The sequence below is a fragment of the Apiospora kogelbergensis genome, assembly GCF_038363985.1.
Source record: "Apiospora kogelbergensis strain CBS 113332 chromosome Unknown utg000005l_segment0_segment0, whole genome shotgun sequence".
NCBI classification, from domain to species: domain Eukaryota; kingdom Fungi; phylum Ascomycota; class Sordariomycetes; order Amphisphaeriales; family Apiosporaceae; genus Apiospora; species Apiospora kogelbergensis.
In genome coordinates this window covers 6,440,855-6,452,876 of record NW_027117422.1, presented here as the reverse complement: position 1 = coordinate 6,452,876, position 12,022 = coordinate 6,440,855, and the positions used below count along the sequence as shown (strand labels likewise).

Sequence of the window (12,022 nt, the reverse complement as noted above, 5' to 3'; positions counted from 1 at the left end):
ACAACAACAGCTCAAGTCGAGAATATCAAGAAGTTTCTTATACATGCACAAGTAATACCCATTGTTGATTGACTTCCTGTTACGGCATTTAGGCCTCAAAGCGCTCAATCACCAACTACCATGAACCTCCAAAACCTCCGAAACCTCCCCCCAGAGCTCCTCGGGTGCATATTCCAGTATATGGCCCGCAATCGTGGCCTCAAGCGCTTCATGCGTTTACGCCTTGTTGGCCGTAAGTTGCCGCACCAATCCCGTGTCATCAACCCATGGAAACATGTCTCTCTGTGCTGACACTCGCTCTTTCTGCAGGCATGTTTAGAGACTTCATTGATGAAACCATCTTCCGTCTCCGTCTTTTCCATGGCGCATCCGGATTGGCTGATGACATTGCTTATTACTATCGTAGAGTCGAGGTGGGCATCGCTACCTATCCTGAATGGTTCTCCTACGTCGTCAAGTACCTGGCGTGCCATGCGTGGCACTCGCGAGAACATAACACGGTGTTGGCGCAGATTCGTCGTTGCGCCGTGGCTATTTCTGAATTGGCCGGCGACGCGGAGCAGCCTGCCGTCACGGCACGCCTGCAATCGTTATTCCGTCTTGCTCTAGGAAGCACCGTGAAGACGTCTAACGCACACGAACTGCTATGGTCAGCTGAGCTGGCTTCCAAGAAAGGTCCTGCACCAGACCTCGAAGACGACATCCTCGTCGCAGCCGCTCATCTTGGCTATATGCCTCTGGTCGAAAAGGCCGTGTCAGAGGGTCGCCAATGCTGCCCCGGTGGCGACCTTCCAGAGGTCTCTAGCCGCATCTTCGGCAATATGTATGATGCCGCCGTCGTTGGCGGAGACGTGTCTATGATGCAGCTTCTCCTCTCGACCAATGCGGACTACAAGCCAGGCGGACCTCTTCCCCTAAAAATACGACATTATACTCTCCGATACTCCTCTTTGTGTGGGAACTGGGACGCCTATGCATTTGCACTTGGCAGCGAGCCACTGCCTATTATGGGAAAGACCCGAGACAATTTTGACTATGTCAAAACGTTGAAAAGCCTGGACCTGTACAACCGAACCGCAGCCGCATTGGGTGACGTCCCAAGAGCATCTGAAGTTGCGTTGCTTAGTCAAATGGCAACTCGAGGTCATACGGATATGGTAAAGCACCTGTTACTCTCCCAGGGGCCCGCGGAGCTCAATGACCGACGAGGCAAAGATGGGCCCTTTAACAGCTTTAAGAGCACCGCACTTCAGAGCGCTGTCGTGTTCGGGGATCTAGAAGTTGTCAAGCTGATTCTCAACCGCGGAGCCGATCCCAACAATTATAATATCACCAGGACGCCGCTCATGACAGCAGCACGGCTCGGCCGGCCGGCCATTGCAGAGGCCCTCATCGTGGCCGGGGCTGAAGTGAACTTTGGCGCCCCTCCCCCGATCGTCATGGCCGTCCTGAAGGAAGACATGGATATGTTCCGTCTGTTGCGGCGCCGGGGGGCCACGCTGGAAACACCGGAAACCGGGGCCTGGGCCATGGCCATGGCAAGGCTGCACCGTCTGGAGTCCATGGCAGACGTTCTCGAACGAGAAGGCGTTGAGAGGGACGCCACTCTGTACCACTGCCACCGTTTTGGGGAACTTTACGGTTATATGTTCCCTATTGATGATGACGAGGATGACGATTAGCCGTGACGTTGCGATAAATCAACGATGTCGACATTTACGAACTCGTGCAGGCTGTTGGTCGGTAGATTGCAAAAATCGCCGGCAATGTGACGTCTGCTCAAGACGGTCATGAGCACCGTGGATTTGGATCTGCAGCGTTTCCTCGGTCGATTTGCCAGGAATTTGGACGATTTGGGTTTATTAACGTAGCACGGTTTCGATCTGGTTACAAGTCGACGATGAAGAGGGCGAGATATACCTCTTTACATAGGAAGCCTGAAGTTATTAAAGAGAACTTATCATACGAAATCTTTTTGTAGGCTGAGACCAATGCGGTATAAAGTGTGTAAACTGCTAATCGAAATAAAGTATGTGTATTATTTTGTTCGCTAATGCTTGAAGGCTAGATAGAATGTGTGTGGCTAACTTCTCGTTCTCATCGCGCGTGCCCCGTAAATGATCGATCCCCCTACGAAAAGAGCCACCCCCGCCCAGATCCAAGACGCGTTGTATCCGTATTTGCCCTGCAGGGCGCCGCTGATTGGTGAGCCGAAGAGCAGCGCGACCGACAGCACGGTGAAGGCCATGCCGAAGCGCGTGCCCATGACCGACTTGTCCGCGGTCAGGCTGACGAAGCACGTGGGCTGCAGCGCGAAGAAGGAGCCGGTGAAGAAGCCGTAGAAGCACGCCACGACGTAGACGCTCACGAGGTCCCGGCACCCGATGAACCCGAGCGCGCACGCCCCCAAGGCGGCGGCCGTGGCCACCATGACGGGGAGGATCCCGCCGCCCAGCTTCTGCGCCAGGAGCGGCGGCAGGATGCGCCCCGGGATCGAGGCCAGGTTCATGGCCATGACGATGTAGTAGCTCTCGCCGCCCTGGACCGACGACGACGACGCGTAGAAGCCCGACTTGACGGCGAAGGTCGGCGCGTAGAAGAAGGGCGTGTAGAGCCCGAGGAAGACGGCGAAGCAGGCCAGCACGAACAGCACGTACGGCCAGTCCCTGAGGGAGGCCGTGTCGATGAGGCGGCGGCGGCGGCCGGACGAAGAGGGAAGTCGGAGGACCGCGCTGGCCAGGCCCAGGAGAACCAGGTTCACGAGCGCTATAGTCCTGACCGTCCATCCGAAGCCGATCTGACCCAGGAGATTGCGGATCATGATGGGGAAGATGACGCTGTGTATATTATGGTCAGCAAACGAAAACATACGGCACGGGTTCATGAAGGAAGAAAACTCACCCGCCCAGCCCGCTCCCGATGCCCGCGACGCCATTCGCGATGGGCAGCCGCGTCGTGAACCAGCGCGACGGGATGGCGACGCTCAGGACGGCGAGGCAGCCGCAGCCGACGCCGACGCACAGGCCCTGCGCGAGCAGCAGCTGCCACAGGGCGGAGCAGAAGCTCTGGGCGAGGGTGCCGCCGACGATGAGGACGGAGCCCGCCGTGAGCAGGTGCCGCGCGTAGCCCGCGTCGTACAGCGGGCCGGTGAGGAAGCCCAGGAACACGAGCACGAAGCTCTGCAGCGAGCCGACCGTCGACACGGCGAACGCGCTGTGGCGCGCCGCCGCGAGCAGGTCGGTCTCGTAGTAGGTCTGGAAGCTGCCGAAGCTGGCGATGAGACCTGCGGTGGTGATTGTCGTTAGTTTGGGCGGACGGAAAGAGAGAGCTGGGGGCACGGCGAAGGGAAAAACCCACCCCAGGTGTTGAAGTAGATGCAGAAGGCGCCCAGGACTTGCAGCCAAGCCGTGACGCCCGAGTCGAGGACGGGTTGGGGGCGGCTGAGCTCTCCCCGGCCTTCTCGTCGGCGCGGGCGTCCACGGCTGCGGGAGGCGACGGCGACGACGACGATTGGTCGGTCATCTGATCTCGCATGTTTTTCATATACTACCAAGGACACCCAAGAGAAAAAGAATGGTCAAGAACAAGGGGAATGAAATGCCGACATGTAATTATGGCGCGTACATCCGGGATAGCAGGGGATGGCAGGGGTGGGCCGGGACTATACTGGAATAGGTGTGGTTGGCGGGTGAGACGGGGGCTACGTTACATGGGTGTAGGTCGAAATCGTTGAGTCAATTACAGTCAGCCGTGAGCAGTAAGGCCTGCAGAAAGGCCTGGGCCGTATAAATTGAGCTGTCCTCGACCTTCTTACGGGAAAAGATCGGCCAGATAGTCCACTGCGCCTTTCGTCTCCCCTACAAACCCGATATACATATCGGGGCGTACAAGGACGGTGAATGCATCCCCAGGGGCCACCAGCTCAGACGCAAAAGTCGGGAGCCCCTCGTCGGTGCCACTCGTATCCATAGCGGAGTGGACTCCATGGCCACGAGGAGTCAAGCTAATTACATCTGCCGCGCACCGGAACCGTTGAAGCCAGTGCAGGTCGCCCGGGGTCGCCCCGATGGCCAAGACCAGAAACCGCCCGTAGCGAGCCAATGAATAGAGCCACTGCTTCTGCCCCTCCTGCTCGGCGCTAATAACAGGGCTCGTCAGAACCAAATCTGGGCAACGTTTGCCCGCCCTCCAGATGTCCCGCTCCGAATCCACGATCAGGCAAGATCCCATCTCGTGGTACGACACCCCCATACCTGCATAGCGAATCGCGACAAGGTTAGCCCATAATTCATCGGTCCTGGGTCAGAAATGGGACGAGACTTGCCCGTAATATACCCGGCGTTCTTCTCAATTGTGGCGACGTATTGCTTGGCTGTGTGCATCGTATCACGCACGAGTCGGGCCGCCACGTTGATAACGTCCTGGGCCACCGTACGTCGTTCGAGATCATAAGTGCCCAGCAGCTTCGAGACGGCCGGCGCGGCAACTTGCCCAACCCCGTCGCCGTTTCCTTTCCCGCAGGCCAGTGCGAGACGCCAGATCAGGCCGAAGGCATCCGCGATCCCTGTATTGAGGCCCTGGCCGCCATTGACGGAATGCACATGTGCCGCATCTCCGGCCAGCATCACGCGGCCCTGTTCTTGGCTCAGGAAGGAAGATGCGATTCGCTCGCGGACTGTTCACGCCGGTTGGCATCGGCAGTTAGCGTCCGTGATACAACCACACCCCACCACCACCGCTACCACCCATGCTTACTAATGCATTACATACCTTCAAAAGTGCTGAACCACTCGGTTCGCGTGAAGTCCACTCGATAAGGTGCCAGATGCTGGCGGATGGAGGCCTCGGCCCTGGCCTGGGTGACATCGCCCTCGAGCAGGACGTAGAAGCGCGACATGCCCCTCTCGCGCGGGATCCAGGACACGCGGGACTGGCCCTCGAGCTGGAAGGTGATGATTTCAGAGCAGACGGGGAAGTCGGTGTCGAGGAAGGTGTCGAGGACGGCCCAGATCATTTCCGGTTTCGTCCCCTGGAAGCCGATGCCAAGGGCTTGGCGCACCGTCGACTTGGCCCCGTCTGCGCCAATGGCGAACTGGGCGCGAGTCGTCCGGCCTGCGTCGGTGACGACGGTCACGCTGCGGCCATCGGCGTCTTCCCGAATCGAGACGACCCGTTCGCCAAAGTGGACGGGGGCCCTGTCGTCGAGCTGCTGCAAAAGCGTCTTCTCCACCGCGGGCTGGCCAATCATCAGGAAGTGCTTGTGGTGGCAATGTTCCAGGCCCGTCCACCACTTGTCCTGGCGGGACTGGAAGTCGCCCTGGGAAAATGTCGAACTGGCTGCCGGTTTTTTTTTGCGTACATGTAAGCTGATGTAATCTGGCGGTCTATCCCACCGGCAAGAGAGAAAAACGACTTACTATTGCATTCGATCCCTTTCGTGCGGAGCTCTTGGAGGATCCCGGCCACCTCGAAGTATTGCTGTGTTCGCGCATTGAGGGCGTCGGCCCTGCCGACTACCAATGACGACGGCTTCTCATCTTGGCTGCATCAGATAATCAAGTTCTGTCCGTGATTCCAGCAAGATCACGATTGCGGGCGTACGTACCTATTACGGAAACAGAGAGCCCCAGCTGCCGAGCGAGGACGGCAGAGAAAAGCCCAGTTGGACCACCTGTACATGTTAGCAACCCTGTATAGGGACGATTGTTGAGATAACGGCATTTTCTGGCTGACTTACCCCCAATGATCACGAGATCGACATCTTCGTGAGCTTGCGACGCCATTGTTTTCTCTTTCGCCAGGGACGTTTCTGGGGCAACGCAGTAACTTTACAGACAAGACGATGGAGCGCTGGAGAATACGGGTATTGAAATCGGCTGTCGTTCCGCAAAACCATGGGACATTCGTGCGAACATTGCGCAAATGGTGTGTAAATAACCATGTCACTTTATACACGCATGAACGGCTGTCGCTGTAGGACGACTCCACCCGAAGCTGTCAGTAAGTAACCCAAGACATGGCACTTGTTTCTGGCATCTGCACTGCAGGGGCTCGAGCATGGCCTTACATGAGTCTCCACCACCACGCAGGTTCTCGTCGTAATGCTTGGCCAATGGAGAACCAGATACCCCGTATAAGCATCGAGCGACAAGCGAGCCCACCCATGCACGCGCATACACGGTAGTTCCCACCACGGGATGACACACGCATTGGTAAATCCAAGCTACCCCGATCCGGGTCTGAGAGTCGTGACCAGCGCCACACGAGGCATGCAGGTCGTTCGATCGGGAACAGGGTGGGTGGTGGAAAGTCCTTGGCTACCGGCACGTACAGGGCCAGAAATAAAGGTTCCGGCCTGGCCTCGACGGAAGGGCGAGTTTGGGTCTGCCCTTTTCTCGATAACGCATGAATCGCTTCCTCCTGCATCATCTGTGCTATGCAACGGTCTGCAGCCCGCGGCAGCTGAACACCATGTCCAATACCCTCACCCTCACCGCGCCCGCCCTGCTGGGCGACGGCCCCGTCCTCCAGCCCGACGCCAGCATGGTTGCGCCCGCAAAGCCCGTCGCCGCCGCCCCGTGCCGCGAGACGGCGTCCCGGATCCTGGCCGTCATCGAGCGCTACCGGCTGCTGTGCCCCGGCCAGCCCTCCGCGGAGAGCCACGCCAAGTTCCTGGAGCAGATCGCGGCGCGCGTCGCGGGCGGCCGGGAGATCCGCATGTGCCTCCCCGCCTTCCCCTTCAAGTCCCCCAACACGGCCACCAAGGTGCTGGGCCGCCTACCCGACAAGGCCGAGGAGTTCGCCCTCGCCCACCTGCACGGCATGTGCGCCGCCATCGGGGACTCCTACGCGCCCGGCGCCAGGCTCACCATCATCTCGGACGGGCTGGTGTACAACGGTACGTGATACGCCTCCCCCCTCCCAGCGATAACCAATACCGTGCATGACTGACTGACTGACTGGCGACAACCCCAGACCTGCTCGGCGTGTCCGATCGCGACGTCTGGGCCTACGGCACGGCGCTGCGGGCGCTGAGCGCCGAAAAGGGGTTTTCGAAGCACATCGGCTTCTCGCGCCTCAAGGACCTCGTGGCGTCGTCGGCGGACGGAGACAAAACCGGGCAAGGCTACCACCACCTGGGCAAGTTCGCCGACGTTGAGGACGACGAGATCGTCTACGTGTGCAACGCGACCCGCCTGCGCCACTGCTTCCTAGCCCAGTTCGGCGACGAGCAGCTCGACGTCGCGGGCCGTATCAAGGAGGACGGCGACACTTGCATGACGTACAGGGGCTACATTCGCTTCCTGGCGACGGACCTTCTCAACGTCTATCCGACGGGGCCCGGGAGGTCCAAGGGGCAGTTCAAGAGGGGGATAGAGTATATTGCGAAGCAGATGCTGTATCGGGGTGATGTAAGTCCACCTTCATATCCCCCCTTTTCTTTTGGTCTTGTTTGTCGTTGTGTCTCCCACCCTTCGCCCCCTTTATCTTGTTGTCGGCCCTAGTTGCTCACATTCGAACCCCTAAACAGGCATTCGCCCGGGCCGTGAAAGAGAAGTTCGCAGATCAGCTACGGTTGTCCATCCACCCATCGACATTCGAAAACAAGATATCCGTCAACCTGTTACCTACCGACACCTCGTTTAGCACACCCTGGCATTGCAGCATCGCCTTCCGGCTCGACGGGACTACGACAACGGGCCACCGGGAACGCTTCGAGAACGACGACGCGTGGGAGCTCGTCTACGAGGACGGCCGTCCCAGCTTCTTCCGCGAGCGCTCGCCCTTGTATTCGCTGCTTAGCAGCGACGCTGCCAAAGACGACGACGAGCAGACCTGCATCTCCGTCACCCCGATCTACCCGGCAGGCCTCCTAGTGCGGCCCGTGACCACCCGCGACACGAGCGGAAGCAGCAACGGCAGCCCCGGGCGGAGGAAGAACCTGAAGATGGCGCTGGCCGACGTCGACGCGCGGAAGCTGCGGGGCCTCGCGGAGCACAACTCGCCCGTGGTGCTGCGGGGCTTCGCGGGCGCGACGGACCGGGTGCGCTTCGTCGCCAAGGCGCATGAGCTCGGCGCGCCCACGCCGTGGAAGTTCGGGCTCGTGCTCGAGGTGCGGGACGCCGGCGCCGCCAACAACGGCGCCCTCAACAACGTGCTCTCGGCCGAGTGGATGCCGTGGCACTACGACGGGCTGTTCAAGACGGAGACGCGGACGGACCCGGTCGACGGCAGCGAGATGGTGGTTTCGACGCCTCCTCGGTAAGTCGCCTTTCCTAGAGTCTGCTGGGGTCGGTGGCAACTAACGACAATGGCAGATTCCAAATGTTCACGTCCATCACCACATCGCCCAAGGACACGGGCTTCACCCTCTTCGGCTCGTCGAGCCTGGTGACAAGATACCTGCAGTCCCCGGACAGCCAGCTGCCGCCGCTGGAGGAGCTGCGGGCGCTGAAGTGGACGGTGCAGACGGGCGGCTTCGGCAACCTGCGGCTGGCGGGCCTGCCGCTGTTCGTGGACCACCCGACGACGGGGCGACCGTGCCTCCGGTTCCACGAGCCGTGGCCGACGTCCAAGACGCGGTTCGAGCCGACGTCCATCACCATCGACGGCCGGGAGGGCGAGGACAGCGAGCGCATCTGCGCGGGCCTGTCCGATCTGCTGCACGACCGGCGCGTGGCTTACTACCACGCTTGGGACAAGGGGGACTTCATCGTCAGCGATAACATCCTCGCCATGCATACGCGGAGCGACTTCACCGCGGGCTGCGATCGGGAGCTGTGGCGGATTCACTTTGACTAAGGGTGTGCACGTGTGGATGGGAAAAGTAAACGAGAGAGATTCTAGACTAATACCCCTCCTCAGGAGACTGTCAAGTAAGCAACATATTAATTACAATTGTGAAATCCTGGAAGGAATGGTGGCAAAACTCCAAACTCAGAATGGTAGACAAAACGCCATCATAGGGGCTCTAGGGCTTACAAAGATTGGGGACTTATAAGTCGTGCAATATCATAGATATGAATCGGATAACGTGAGCAAACAAAACGGCGTCTTAATTGCCCAGCAAATAACTTTCCTTTTGGCGCAGAACAAGGTCCGTGTATGCAGTTGGGGTAGTCCGGCGAACGGGTCGAATCTGACTTGGAGCCGGCCGATGGTGCGCCCTCTCAGACCAGTGGGGTCCAAGTCCGGACCCCCTGAACGGGGTTCCGATGAAATGGTGCCTCTGTCAGACCAACCTTTTGGAGAAGGCCAATGCCGCATATATAGATGCCATGCTCACCATCCTGGTCTCAGAGATTCACCCACTCCTGCTTCTTACTACTCCTACTCCGACATACATCTCAAGTAACCATCCAACATCATGGCTAACGGAAACATCACCTTCGACGGTAAGTCGGACTTCTTGACTTATTCACTTTCGTGGACTCCTGGCTAACAGCACTGCAGACTACCTCGGGCTCAACGCCTGCCTGGTTGAGTGGGCCGACAGCTACGACACCAAGGACTGGGACAGACTGAGAAAATGTATTGCCCCTACCCTGCGAGTAGGTCCCTCCCGTTCTTTTCTTTTTATCTTCTCGCTGCCCCTGTGTCCCACGCCAAGCTAACCCCTCGCCCAGATTGACTACCGCTCCTTCCTCGACAAGATCTGGGAAGCCATGCCGGCCGAGGAGTTCATCGGCATGATCTCGAGCCCGGCGGTGCTGGGCGACCCGCTGCTCAAGACGCAGCACTTCATCGGCGGCAGCAAGTGGGAGAAGGTCAGCGAGACCGAGGTCGTCGGCACGCACCAGCTGCGCGTCCCCCACCAGCGCTACACGGACGCCACGCGCTCGGCCGTCGCCGTCAAGGGCCACGCCCACAGCACCAACACCCACTGGTACCGCAAGGTCGGCGGCGTCTGGAAGTTCGCCGGGCTCGACCCCCAGATCCGCTGGGGCGAGTACGACTTCGACAAGGTCTTCGCCGGCGGCCGCGACGAGTTCGGCGACCAGACCGTCTCGGAGAGCGTGGATTGCCTGCCCCCGGTTGCTGCGGGGGCTGATAAGGTGCAGGAGCGTGTTTCTGTCGCGCAGGTCTAAGGGTTTCATTGTGCGCTGGAAACATGTCTTGTTGTACATTATGTGATTGACTCAATAATAAAGATGCAAACGCAGTTTGTAATACCCTTTTCCATGCTCCTTGCATACATATAAAGCACTGGGTAAGGGCTTCTCGATAGTTTGCGTCAATGAAGAGCGTTTGTTTGCCATGCGACCTTGAGTACCAATTGAAACACGCCTTGTTAATATCAATGGGATCTTGGTGAGTATGTGTCTCCATTTTGTGACAGCGACTGCGCAATAGGCTTTGGCAGAGTAATTCCAGGGCATTCCAGATTGTATTCCGATGCGTTCTTCAAATTCGTTAGCATCTATGTAACTATTCCAATGTTCTCAATGTTTCTCATAATTGCCGCCGAGCACAATGGGAAGTTCATGAAGCGTGGAGTGACTCGCTGATAAAATCTAAGATCCCCCTTTTAAGCTGTAGCACCCTTCATCGCTCAAATACATCCTCCAGTGCCTTACCCGTCACCTGCATCCATACCATAACTTTCTGTCATCGTCAACTAATAATGGCTATTCTGGGTTATCTCAAACAAGAGGCGACAATTGAGGTTGACGGACAGGCACTTCAGGAGTACGATGTGCCCAAGGGCTGCAAGGTTAAGGAAGAAACCGATATCCTCTTCGAGAGGACCGATACGGCTTACACTATATTTCTTGATGCCAATTACATTCCACATGTTATCAAATACGTTGAGGTAACAACCGGCAAGCCCTTCGGGTTTCGGTTCCGCTCGCTCTATTCCAAGGATCACGGCTATGACCATTTGGCCATTCAAGCCCAATGCGACGGCATGAACACACCATTGAAGCACTTGCCTCAAACCAGCCTGTTTGATGGGAAATGGGACATACTCTTCGACCGTTTGGTAGGCTGCGGTGGCTCCGACAGTCCCTGGTTCGACGAGTTGTTCACTTTTGATGACTTGAAAATCGGTCAGTCACATCTCAACCTTGCAAAGGGTGCCAAGGAATAACCGAAAAAGCAGACGATTTTAGTTATTCAAGCTGGATTGACATGGACCTCGAACTTCTCCGAGTTAAAAATTACGGAACACTGCGACTGTTCGTCTACGAGATGAATGATGGCCCCGCTCTGATGGCCACCAAGGGCAGAGGCACGACCCCTTCCATCCCAGAGCCAGTCATCAGGGGAGGCATTCGAGCCCCGCGCCTTGACACACAAAGTTCGTTACAAACACGTAGTCTCAGAGAGCCAAATGCCGGTTCCCAAGTACACCGATAACTATGAGGACGAGCTTCGGCGCCCTTGTGCCATTTACGAATTCCGATACCGATCCAAGAGTAAGTCGCGACCGCCATCCCTAACAAGTAGACTAGGCCATCAAACTTCGTGCGCTGACATGATGTAGAGGGCCTGGCGGAGGAGGGAGTGATCCCACCATTGGAGCCGATCGACGAGCTCCCAGACGAAGAGATGCGACGTCTTGCGCTGGTAGGTTTGGATTATGAGAAATGAGAGCTTGACGTCCGTTGGGCAAACTCGGGTACACACTGTGTGGAAGAGGCTACATCCTAAGATACTGCGGCAAGTTGTTAGCAGGGGCCGGAAAGGATGGTGTGGAAGCTGGACTCGGGAATGACCGTGACCACTATACGAGACGTTCCAGACGAGCTGAAGACCGGTGGAGTTTCGGTGGTGAAGGGCTTTCGATGTAGGACGGTGAATGTGTATCTGAGAGGAGGGCTTTGAGGACTGGTATGTTCTTAGGAAACAATGAACGGGGTTATACAGTTATGACAAGGAGGGAGCAGATGGGCAAGTCAAGGAGTGATAACACACCACACAGTTAGTAAGACGCAGCTACATGAGCAATGGGTATTAGGAAATACCAGATGGATTTTGCCAGCTCTAGGGAGAACAATTAATACATAAGAGATGAACA

General features: G+C 57.5%; 6 protein-coding genes across 6 annotated transcripts; 4 read left to right on the top strand and 2 right to left on the bottom strand.

Moving 5' to 3' along the window:
• Window positions 1–120: 120 nt before the first annotated feature.
• PG998_008773 (ankyrin) lies at window positions 121–1,682 on the top strand (the record flags this gene model as incomplete). Its single annotated transcript, XM_066875589.1, has 2 exons — window positions 121–232; window positions 310–1,682. The coding sequence occupies 2 exons, from the start codon at window positions 121–123 to the stop codon at window positions 1,680–1,682; spliced, it is 1,485 nt and encodes a 494-aa protein (XP_066731534.1).
• Window positions 1,683–2,083: 401 nt separating this feature from the next.
• PG998_008772 (aspyridones efflux protein apdF) lies at window positions 2,084–3,534 on the bottom strand (the record flags this gene model as incomplete). Its single annotated transcript, XM_066875588.1, has 3 exons — window positions 2,084–2,837; window positions 2,902–3,283; window positions 3,354–3,534. The coding sequence occupies 3 exons, from the start codon at window positions 3,532–3,534 to the stop codon at window positions 2,084–2,086; spliced, it is 1,317 nt and encodes a 438-aa protein (XP_066731533.1).
• Window positions 3,535–3,810: 276 nt separating this feature from the next.
• Window positions 3,811–5,248, bottom strand: PG998_008771 (FAD binding domain containing protein; the record flags this gene model as incomplete). The annotated part of the gene is made up of 3 exons (XM_066875587.1): window positions 3,811–4,253; window positions 4,316–4,675; window positions 4,771–5,248. The coding sequence occupies 3 exons, from the start codon at window positions 5,246–5,248 to the stop codon at window positions 3,811–3,813; spliced, it is 1,281 nt and encodes a 426-aa protein (XP_066731532.1).
• A 1,223-nt stretch (window positions 5,249–6,471) lies between these two features.
• On the top strand, window positions 6,472–8,802 carry PG998_008770 (uncharacterized protein; the record flags this gene model as incomplete). Its single annotated transcript, XM_066875586.1, has 4 exons — window positions 6,472–6,898; window positions 6,976–7,412; window positions 7,532–8,262; window positions 8,319–8,802. The coding sequence occupies 4 exons, from the start codon at window positions 6,472–6,474 to the stop codon at window positions 8,800–8,802; spliced, it is 2,079 nt and encodes a 692-aa protein (XP_066731531.1).
• A 565-nt stretch (window positions 8,803–9,367) lies between these two features.
• PG998_008769 (scytalone dehydratase) lies at window positions 9,368–10,088 on the top strand (the record flags this gene model as incomplete). Its single annotated transcript, XM_066875585.1, has 3 exons — window positions 9,368–9,395; window positions 9,454–9,551; window positions 9,627–10,088. The coding sequence occupies 3 exons, from the start codon at window positions 9,368–9,370 to the stop codon at window positions 10,086–10,088; spliced, it is 588 nt and encodes a 195-aa protein (XP_066731530.1).
• Window positions 10,089–10,624: 536 nt separating this feature from the next.
• On the top strand, window positions 10,625–11,092 carry PG998_008768 (uncharacterized protein; the record flags this gene model as incomplete). The annotated part of the gene is made up of 1 exon (XM_066875584.1): window positions 10,625–11,092. One exon carries the CDS (start codon window positions 10,625–10,627, stop codon window positions 11,090–11,092), a length of 468 nt encoding a protein of 155 aa, XP_066731529.1.
• Between the last annotated feature and the right edge of the window lie 930 nt (window positions 11,093–12,022).